The 10950-nt window shown below is 36.3% G+C and overlaps 1 protein-coding gene across 2 annotated transcripts in view; it reads right to left on the minus strand.

Moving 5' to 3' along the window:
- dgkzb (diacylglycerol kinase, zeta b) overlaps positions 1 to 10950 on the minus strand; it is a 36695-nt gene that overhangs the window by 23945 nt on the left and 1800 nt on the right. For both annotated transcript variants that reach the window (XM_079859203.1, XM_079859202.1), the window contains exon 2: positions 6647 to 7431. In XM_079859203.1, the coding sequence (XP_079715329.1) occupies positions 6647 to 6846 (200 nt within the window). In that variant the 5' untranslated portion in view covers positions 6847 to 7431. The remainder of the gene's footprint in view (positions 1 to 6646; positions 7432 to 10950) is intronic.

Consider the following 10950-nt stretch of genomic DNA (forward strand, 5'->3'; position numbering starts at 1 on the left):
TGTCCTCGTAATCTTTTATTCTAGGCCACAATGTCCTCTAGTATACCATTTAAATGTTTGGGGTCAGTAATAATTTTTTTTTTTTTTTTTTTTTTTTGAAAGACAAAAATAAATTAACACTTTCATTCAGCAAGGATGCATTAAATTGATCAAAAGTGACCGTTAAGATATTTTATTGTCATAAAACATTTAAATTTCTTTCTTTTGAACTTTCTATTCATCAAATAATAATAAGACAGGTTTCCTGAGCAGCAAATCATCATATTATAATGATTTCTGAAGGATCATGTGACACTGAAGACTGGAGTAATGATGCTGAAAATTCAGCTTTGATCACAGGAATAAATTTTAAATTATATTCAAATAGAAAACACTTATTTTACATTGTACACTTTTAAAAATGATATGATTAATAAGTTATGACAACATGTGTTTTTACATTGCTTTCACTCATCAAAATAAGTGAAGCAATTTTCAACTTTTTTATGTTATACAAGATTCAACTATTTTTTTTAAAATCAGTCAAATGTAATTTAAGTTGAAATGACTTAAAAAATCCAAGTTGATTGTACTTACAAATTTAAGGAGCAACTTAATGCAAATAAATGCAGCCTTGGTGAGCATAAGAGACTTCTTTCAAAAAAAAAAATATTACCAAACAGCAATGTACATCTATTTATTTTCCAAAAGTACTATTAATTTATTAGCAGTAAGAAATGAACAGTGGAAAAAATACATCTGTGTGTCAAATGGAGATAACTAATGGATCAATCCATACAGGATTTGAATTTACCAGCTCAAAGTCTGTAACAATTACGCTACAGTCCACCACCTCTATTATTATTATGATTATTATTAGAGATACATTTAGCATATAATAGAAAACCAACTTTAGTCAACGTGAAATCAAAACTGACCCCATTTACTTGCACATTCATTGCGTCTGATTTATCAGTGTATATTATTTCAAGCAAATCCCTCTTCCTTTTTTTCCATGTTTCTGAGCAATCCCTCTGATGTTGCAGGAAAGGTGAATGTTGGATTGAAGGGGGAAAAGGATGGCAATGCCACCACCTGCTGGATAGGAAACACTGAGACCACCATTTAAACAAAAAACGCTCCATCCACATAAACACTTCTAAAATCTATCTATATAATTAAAAAGAGAGATTATAGAAATTGCATTTTGTTTTATATTTAGTACTATTTAGCTGCCCTGATACATATCTCACAAGACAAAATTATCTTTTTTTAAGTTTACACACCTTTTGTTTCCTAATATTTTGTGTCGCCACCTCATGCGCAATGACCGTTTGTGGATTCTGTGATTTCTGATTAGTGCACATTTTGTAATTATTTTATCTTATGATTTTTGTTAAGGAAGATAACATCTTAAAGATTCTGCAGGAGGAATGTGAATATGATCACAGTTGTACTGTATGTGAATAAAGGTATCAATGGCCACACAAAAGAATGAGAAATGGTATTTATACATGTCATCTGATTTTGCGACATACTAGAAATATTTGTATTACATTACACAAAACAAATCGTGTCGTGCCACTGATGATCAGAGAAAAATCCTTGATTTTGTCAAGAGTCTTGTTCATTTCCATCTTTGTTCTGCAAAATTGATCAGTTCCTATGATTGCACTTCCTCCACCACAACGGTCAGACCGCAGACACAACACAACATTTGTATGTCGTTCAGCAGAGAGCGCTTCACGAGCAACAAGACAGCATTTACTGTATGAGCTGAATGGGTTTTTTTCCTATTTCTTGGCATAGCAACATAATGTTGGTTATTTTTAGAGCCTATTTCAAATTCCAGACTCATTCCAGGAGTTTCCTGTCAGTTTCTCATAGGGCTACTTGATTATGCAAAAATCATAATCATATCTATTTTTATCGCGGTGAATGTTTATATGGTTGTCAATGAATGGGACACTAAATATAACTATTTTCCCAACAAATAGCAAGAATAAACCTGGTTTCCTCCATGGTTCCTGTTCTTTCCGTCAACAAAGCATTTGAATGCGAGGAGCTCGTAATCACGACTTCAGAAGTGGGAAGTCGGAAATATCCAATAGCACTTGCAATACGCACATGTTCACTTTCCCACACACATTCAGGCACCAACAAAGGCCTACAGATCTTCATAAACCTGAGACTCTGACCCTGATCCATACTTAGCTCCAGCATAAAACGAAACGTTAAAGATAGCTGCAGAAATGGGCCTGTTCCTCCAAGGGGCGGAACAGCGCAGCCATGCAAACGAAGTCGTGCGAGACGGGCGCGAGTGTGTTCAAGGAAACCTGTGCCTACCTGTGACCTGAAAAAAAGCAGTTGTTTGATGCAATCTGCACTTTTAACCGGCCGTTTAGATGCACAGAACTTCCTGGCCCTAGGAATCCAGTCAGAACTCTCTGTACCGCAGTGATACACAACCTGTGTCCCTCAGGTGTCCTAGCTGTGCATGGCATTATCAGATTACACACATCAACACAGCCGCGAACAGGTGCCTCATCAGCACACAGAACAGGTGGAGTACAGACACACACACACTTCGATGGACGGAGGAAATGGAGAAATGGTCATTTATTTTGAAATATTGACAGAATAAAGTCAATTTCTATGTTTGACAGCTTTATATTTTAAAACTAGCTATTGTAGTCAAAAATATTTACTAAAACATAATTATTAATTAGGCTAACACTAACAGGATTAATATGATTTGACTACAAGTAAAAACAAAAATATGTTTTAGATTTTTTGAAGAAAATATTTGATGCTTGCCTGTGCAAAATTCATTCACAGTGCTGCGAGATTGTAGGTGGTTGCTAGGATGTTAGTATGTGCTATATAGTAACATCCGTTAGTTGCTAGGATTTTGGTTGCTAGGATGTTCTGGGTGGTTTTCCGGGTGATTGCTAATTAAACCAAACCTAAAAGAGTCTAACAAGTCTTAATGATATTTTTGACTGAAGATATGGCTTGGGTCCCTCGTTCAATTTAAGTGTCTTTTTTATTTATGCAGCACAAACATACAAAAAAAAAAGTTATGTGCCAAATTTTAATACTTAAAGGCAGTGCTCATCCAGAAATTAAGGTACTGTCATCATTTACTCACCCTCATGTCGTTCCAAACCTGCATTTCTTTGGATCACAAACACAGCTGTTGACTGTTTTTGTCAATGCAATAAATGTAAATGGGGTCCAAAACAACATTGGCCCCCCATTGACTTTCATTGAATGGATGAGAAAGAAAATCATGAAGGTTTGGAACAACATACAAGTGAGTAAATAATTACAGAACTTAAATTTCTGTCTGAACCTTCCCTTTAAGGTTAGAGGGTTCATCAAATATGAACAATACAGCAGTATGAGAACTATCTAGTGATGCTTGACTTAAGAAAATGCCATTATCAATAAAGGCGAATCAAAAACTGACTAAAGCCCTCATGAAACCAGACTGAATTCTCAGGGTGAATTCTTCTCAAACTCTCACTTGGAAAAACTGGTTTTTCATGCTCAAAAATGAAGCAAGGGAACTTCCATTGTCTGTAGTGCAATAAAAGCCAACTGCAAAACCTGCAAAAACATTCCAGTCACACTTGCAGAGTTGCATTAAAGTCTGATTGGACTCTTGTCGGATCTAATCGGATACTTGTCTAATCAGGTTTTGTTTGTGCAGGTTTTTCACAGTGGAAAGCAGAAAAGCAGGATCTTTAGACTGCCATTATTTTCAACACTGAATTAGAGAGTCCATAAAATAAAATACAAATAGCATATAAATAAACTTCCATTGCCTGTAGTGCATTTAAAAAGCTAACTGCAAAACCTGCAAAAACAGCTTCCGGCTGATTACGTGTCTGTGTCTGGTGGGATACTTTACTTGTCTAACCAAGATTTGTTTGTGAAAGGTTTTCATAGTGGAAAGCAGAAAAGCAGGATCTGCAAAAAGCTTCATTTAGACTTAGAAAATTCTGGTAGGGCTTGCAGGTCAAGAAGTTTATAAAGAACTGATTTGAGTGATTAAACAGCAAATTACACAAGGATCCGCACTTTTCTCTGCCGCCAACACAAAATTACATCCAACTTTGAAAAATTCTAAGGTTCTTTATTGGCAGCTATGGTTCCATAAAGAACCTTTAAATCCATGGAAGCTTTCCATTGGACAAAATATTCTTTATAGTGGAAAAATGTTCTTTCAGTTGTTAAAATGTTCTTAACATTAACAAAAAATGAATCTTACTGAAAGATGCTTTGGGGAACCCTAAATGATGCCTCTATTGCATCACTGCAAAACCCCTTTTTGGCACTTTAAGGGTTTAAAGATGAAGGGATTAAACAGCATTAAGCTATGAAACAGGAGAAGTCTTAAGAGTGTGTTCACACTTGTAGTTCAGTTCGCTTGGTTCGCCTGGTCAGGACAAAAAAAAAAAGAAAATTCACATTGGCATTTTTAACACCAAACCTAACCTAAAGACATAGGGATTTGTTCCCAACCCGATTGGTCGGCTTTTATTACGTATATTTTGTGACCGAACATCCAAAACAATACTGTGTTCTGGGCTAAATGCACTTGTTGTATGTGTGTAACCTACATATGATAGTATTTTGACCAGCTGAGAACTCGTGAAGAGCTTATAAAATGTGTAAAGGAGTCAAAACAGCATCAGGAATCCCTCCGTCCCACACATAAACGAAGATCTGCAGCGAGGAGACGTAGTTCTGATGCCTGTAAAGTACTGTGATGGGCAACATCGTGACTATGATGAGAAAAAAACAGGTATGCTTGAGCATTCTGTCCTTTTTATTGACATCTTATGACATCTTTCCTGTAGCTCAAACAGTAGAGCGTTGGTGCTTGCAACGCCAAGGTCATGGGTTCAATTCCCAGGGAAAGCAAGAGTTGATAAGAATGTAAATGTGTGCCTTGAAATTCAATGCAAGTCGCTTTAGATAAAAGCGTCTGCCAAATGCATAAATGTAAATCGTGTCCCATTTTTGGTTCGTTTACATGTCTTTGGTCAGTGTCGCGTTCATATTTCATTCGAACCGCACCAGAGTTTGTTTGGAAGCGGACTAAGACCCATCTTTTCAGCGGTGTCAGTCTATTTCGGATGGTAGAGTTCACACTTCAGAATGAACCGCACTAACAATCGCACATACCACCCTTAATTTAGGTCAAGGACTTTGAAAGAAGAACAGAATCCAACCAATCAACAACAAAACCTGTCCATTCAGAGGTCAATGCAGGTCATGTACTAAGGGTGGCCAGTTCAAAACCCACTATAGGCTGACTTTAACCCTAAAAGAAACCTTTTGCAGTTTTTTAGATTATACAAATATGTAGCCTGCTTTTTACCCTTTAAGGGGACAATTTTGAACCATGCAAAAATGAACCATGACAAGATAGTAGTGAGTGGAGAAGATACAAAAAGAAACACGTACTTCTGCTTTCTCTGCTATCTCACATCCTCATGTTATTAATGCCTTGTCTCAGTTTTTCACAGGTACACACACAAGGTTAAAATCACACAGATCTAAGTCAACTCAAGGTGCACGAGGTCAGGAGTGAGGAGCACAGGTATCCGCTGTTCTCCCAACAGGTCGGACAATTATAGTGCGTAATTAATTGCTTCTCCAATCCATTAAAGGCATCTATTTCCAGATAACCACAGGAGAACGAAGGATTAATTTAGACGCCTGATGAAATTTCCAAAGCGCACATCACCTGAGGTGATGTCATGGGAGTTACTAGTTCATTTTTTTTAAGTAGAAATAGTTACATTGAAGGTTTGGAAAGGTTTTTTACAAAGTGTTTCCTAGAAAGATGAAGCAGGTGGTGCCTTTTACCACAGGGCTGGTCCAAGCAAAACACAAGTTTAAATTGCAAATAGACATCAGACGTGCTGTATCAGACGTGCTGTTTCAGGCACGAACGTTCAATGTAAAGAAAGGGAAGAGACACCACAAGTTCCAAATATGTATAATATTTGTCTTTAAAGTTGGGGAAAAAAATCCTATTATGATAATTCAACATTGAAGTTTAGAGTCCATTAAATAAAATAATAAAGCCTATAATTCAAATAAAATAAACTAGCCCATTTTGGCGTTTTTAGTTCTTCTTCTTCAAAAAAAAAAAGACATTATTTTTCAGTTTAGGGTCTAATTCTCACTATTAACTAGTTGCTTATTAGCATATTACTAGGATATTGGCTGTTTATTAGTACTTATTAATGCCTTATTCTACATGACATTCTACATCCTTTAATCCTGCCAATACCGAAACATAACAACTACCTTATTAACTATTAATAAGCAGTAATCAGGAGTTTATTGAGGCAAAAGTCATAGTTAATAATGAGAATTTGACCCTAAACTAAAGTAGGACCTTATTTCTAATTTACATTGAAATTGAGAGTCAATACAATAAAATAAAATAAAAAAGCCTACAAATAAAACAAAACAGCTTATAATTAAATTGAGAACAAAAAGGTTGAATTTAAAACAGACTCCAGACATACTGTTCCAATCACGAATGTTTGGAGTAAAAGGGAAATAAAGAAATGACGTAACGTTTCCTTTTGAACAACACTTAAGTTCCGAGTCTATTCAAGATCTCAAACACCTCACCCACCTTCTACCAAAGATCCGCAGTCCAGAGAAGCTCTTGGTGTTGTTGGGACAAGGTTGAGCTGCAGGGGTTGTGATGGACAGGTCAGAACACGACGAGGAGGCGGAATCAGGACCTCCGGGCTCTTCGCCGTCCAGGAGAGCCTCCAGGGGTCGGGACAGCCCCTCCACCTCTCCCTCTGGGTGAGGGTTTGACTGCTCCATCTCAGATGTGCAACCTGACTCCTCCTGTCACAACTTCAGACGTGACGGTCACAGGAACCCAGTCCATCAAAGTCTCCATAGCAGATGAAAAAAAAACTTTCGAAGACGAGGTTCAGAGGTGGTGTGGGTGGACGTGAACTCCACTGACAGTACGGCTTAGTCAGGCAATCGTGCAGAAAAGCACGGCACAGCACCAGGAAGTAGATCTTGTGTTGCGGGTACAGTTTTGACAGTTAACGTCCCTTCTTTTATCGTCCATGGGCAACAGCCAGTCGACTTCCTCCTCCTCCTTCACGGCTCACCTACTGCAGCTCAGCTGCTTGTTTGGCAAGAAGCTTCCCTCTCAGCAAACTCTCTCTCTTTCACTTTCTACACATGAACCAGGCATGTGTGCGCAATCCAGGAAGTGTCAAACAGGTGTAGGACTCTTAGACGTGTGGCTACCTGTCCGTGTCCTGCTGTGCAGCCTGACTGGCTCGTTGACGTTCGAACACACACTTTTATCAGGTCTTCTCTCTCTTAACACCTCCCCCGCACCACGTTCTCCCTTCACTGGTCCAGGTTAGGACAGGAGTGTGTCACCATCTATTGGTAGATCAAGAGAATTGGTGAAAACTTCAGCGGTAAACCATCACAGGAAGCAGTCGACAATGCACACAAATTTAAATCACACTTTGCATGATGGTATTACATAATACGTTTCTACTAGGAGAAGAAGGTCGCTTCGTCAAATCTAAAGGGTCAAAGTGCAAAAGAAGAGTACGACGGGAGTTTTTCTGCATTATATCGTCAAAGTGGGTGGTTTTGTTCACATCTGATTAAGTCATCACTGTATTTCTGCAGTACTGTTCTAACTTTGGAACAGATGAGCGGATCAGGCCTCCCTCCCACTCAGACTTTACATAAAGACGTTTGGAGCGAGGCCCACGGTTCATATACAAGCTTGTTACACACACACACACGTCTTGAGCTGCAACTGCATTTCTGTTTCAACCTTAGTTCTATTGTCTAAGGACAAAATTAAAGCTTTTATTGGATTGGCGGCTCAGTTAGCAATGCTAACCTCAACTGTGAAGTCTAAATCTGTTGGCAGATTCTAATTTGATACAAATATATAATATGATGTACATACTGGAATAGAGTGGCAAAGTGAAAGTGCAAGAAAACACATAAACAAGCCTGTTGGAAAAAAAAAAAACATGATCAGGATTTTATTTTTGGTGTTGTTATTGTAAACTAAATATATTAAAAAATGTTTTCCGTAATTGAAATAAATATAAATATTAGATGGAAAAACAAAAAATTAGAAATGATGCCAACTGAAGTACTAAAATGACTAACTAAAACTGAAATAAAATAAATTAAAGCTATATGTAAATATAGAAAATGACATAAAATGGCACATAAAAATTTAACTAAAATTAAAATGGAAACTGAGAATATAAACATAAAAGCTCATTCAAAATATTATTAAATACTATATAAATAATACTAAAATAACAATCATATTTTACTCCCCAAATAAAATAATAAATATGTATTTAAATTTATTAAATAAAAATTGCCATAATAAAAAATAAAAAATACAAAGAATTCACGTAAAAATATATTTCTGGATAAAGATATATTTTTGCATTGTGGCATTATATGACAGTTAAACACATATCCGAACATATTCTCATTCTTATCTCATTCCAATTACAAAAAAAAAAAAAATGTCAAATTTATTTTATAATACATTATTATAATATAATACATTATCCATCCATTATATATTATTTATAATTGTTTAGGTATTTAAGCATTTGTTTTACTTCAATGTATATATTTATATTTATTTAATTATAATTTATGCCAAAATTATTGTTTCCAGACAGACTATATTACAATAAAGGAGAATTCCAGCTCAAAATAAAACATCTGGATAAATACTAAAGAGTTTTTTACTAGGGTGAAATATGACTCTTTTTGTAAGATTCACTTTAACTGAAGAAAGTAGTGCTGACAGAGCCGCTGATATATTCCTGTGGAATTTTGAGTGAGGACACAGTAGTGTTAACTTTGTCCTAGTTCCTGTGAGGTTAAAGTTCAGCCAATTTCACACGTGTTCCGATCTCCCCCGGCAGCAGAGGACAAGAGAAGAGCTCTTCTGCTATGCACCATCCACAGAGATGATATTCATATAAGCACATGGATATAATCCCCTCCTACACACTGGGTTCAGTTAGATAACATATACTGGGCTGCTCAGGTAGGGAAAAATAGACAAAAAGTGGGAGGAGAAAGAAAGAAAGAAAGAAAGAAAGAAAGAAAGAAAGAAAGAAAGAAAGAAAGAAAGAAAGAAAGAAAGAAAGAAGCCGAACAAGGAAAATTTCAGAAAGGAAGGATAAAATGGAAATAAAAATATATAAATGCATTATATAATAAATGTACAGAAACTTCATCCTTGATACTTTTTCTTGCAATCTCAGGCTCCCGACTGGTGAACGTGATTTCACCGAGTGCAAAATGTTCCTGGATCAACATTGTTGATCCTGGAACAACATTTCAATCAACCAATCAGATTTGAGGGACAAGTTTACTATGTTTACTTTACTATGTCAAGTTTAGGCTTACAACCAGGGTTAGGTGCTTCTACATCAGTGTTATTCATCTATCATTTTTCGCTGATTTTAGGTATAAGTTATAGGTAGGGTTAGGTTTAGGGGTATGGTTAGGACTAAATTTCCGGACAGGAATGTTGTTCCAGGAAATCGTTGATGTCTTATATAATATAACATAGTGCTAAAAACAATTAGAACACCTAAGCAATTGCATGGCAACACCCTAGCAACCAGCCAGAACACCCAGGCAATCACATTACTGTGCAGAAAAAACAAAAATAAAGAACACCTCAAGGCAGATGTAGACTAGAGGCAGAGTTATGTTAGAAATGTTCCTGGATCAACATGTTTTGTTGATCCTGGAACAACATTCCTGTCCAGAAATTTAGCACTAACCCTATCCCTATCCCTAAACCTAACCCTACCCATAACTTCTCCCTAATATCAGAGAGAAATGATAGATGAATAACACTGAAGTAGAAGCAACTAACCCTGGTTGTAAGCCTGAACTTGACGTAAACTGTAAACTTGTCCCTCAAATCTGATTGGTTGATTAGAATGTTGTTCCAGGATCATGTTGTACTTGGTCAAATCACTTTCACCCCAGAGGTATGCGTCTAAAATCTCTTCTAGAATTCAGTCTAATCTGAATGCTCATTTGAACAACAGAAACAACACATTATGTAAAGAAATCCTTGTCAGTTAATGTGATTGCAGCTGTTTTAGCCTAAATCTGAGACTAAAACCCTGGTGACACCTGAAACACACCCGCACTTCCTGAAACACACCCACACTTTCACCAAACAACTCTGTCAGTGTGTTATGTTTAAACTGCTATTGATAACTAACAAAAACGGATGACTGATACGTTACAGACCGTGACACATATGTTATATTTACATAATATGACATTTAAAATAGCTCAAGGGAATTTCAGAGCATCATTCGTCATAAAGGGAAACTCGAAGCACGGCGAGTCACATGATATGCATGACACAATGCATTCTAATGTGTATTTGTGATTACAAGGAACTAAAATTAAACCTAACATAAAACCATTTAAACCAAAAATCACTGCAGATGATTATCAATCTTATTAGAGATATTAGGTAGCACATAAATGTAAATAACTGTAAAAATGTATGTAACATAAAATACCCCAAGGTACATAACTGATACAAAAAATATAATAATAATAAATATCAATGAAATATAATCAAAAGTGATGCTATAAAAATTTTAAGGTGAGTCCTTACATACAAAAAACATAATTTTATAAATATCTTATTGTAAAAGTATTATCTCTTCAATAGAATATAGACTGACTAACTGCCTTGCATCTAACATTCATACAGCTTCTGCTGCAGCGCTAGAGACGATGATATATTTATGGTCAAAATGTTCTCGTCTGTCACAAGCTGTTTCAGGCCGGTGGAGAGATGTGCAGATTTGATTCTAAAAGTAACTATAGATTGCCCAACCTTAATATGTCACCATCATC

This window comes from Squalius cephalus (genome assembly GCF_949319135.1).
Source record: "Squalius cephalus genome assembly, chromosome: 23".
Taxonomy (NCBI): Eukaryota; Metazoa; Chordata; class Actinopteri; order Cypriniformes; family Leuciscidae; genus Squalius; species Squalius cephalus.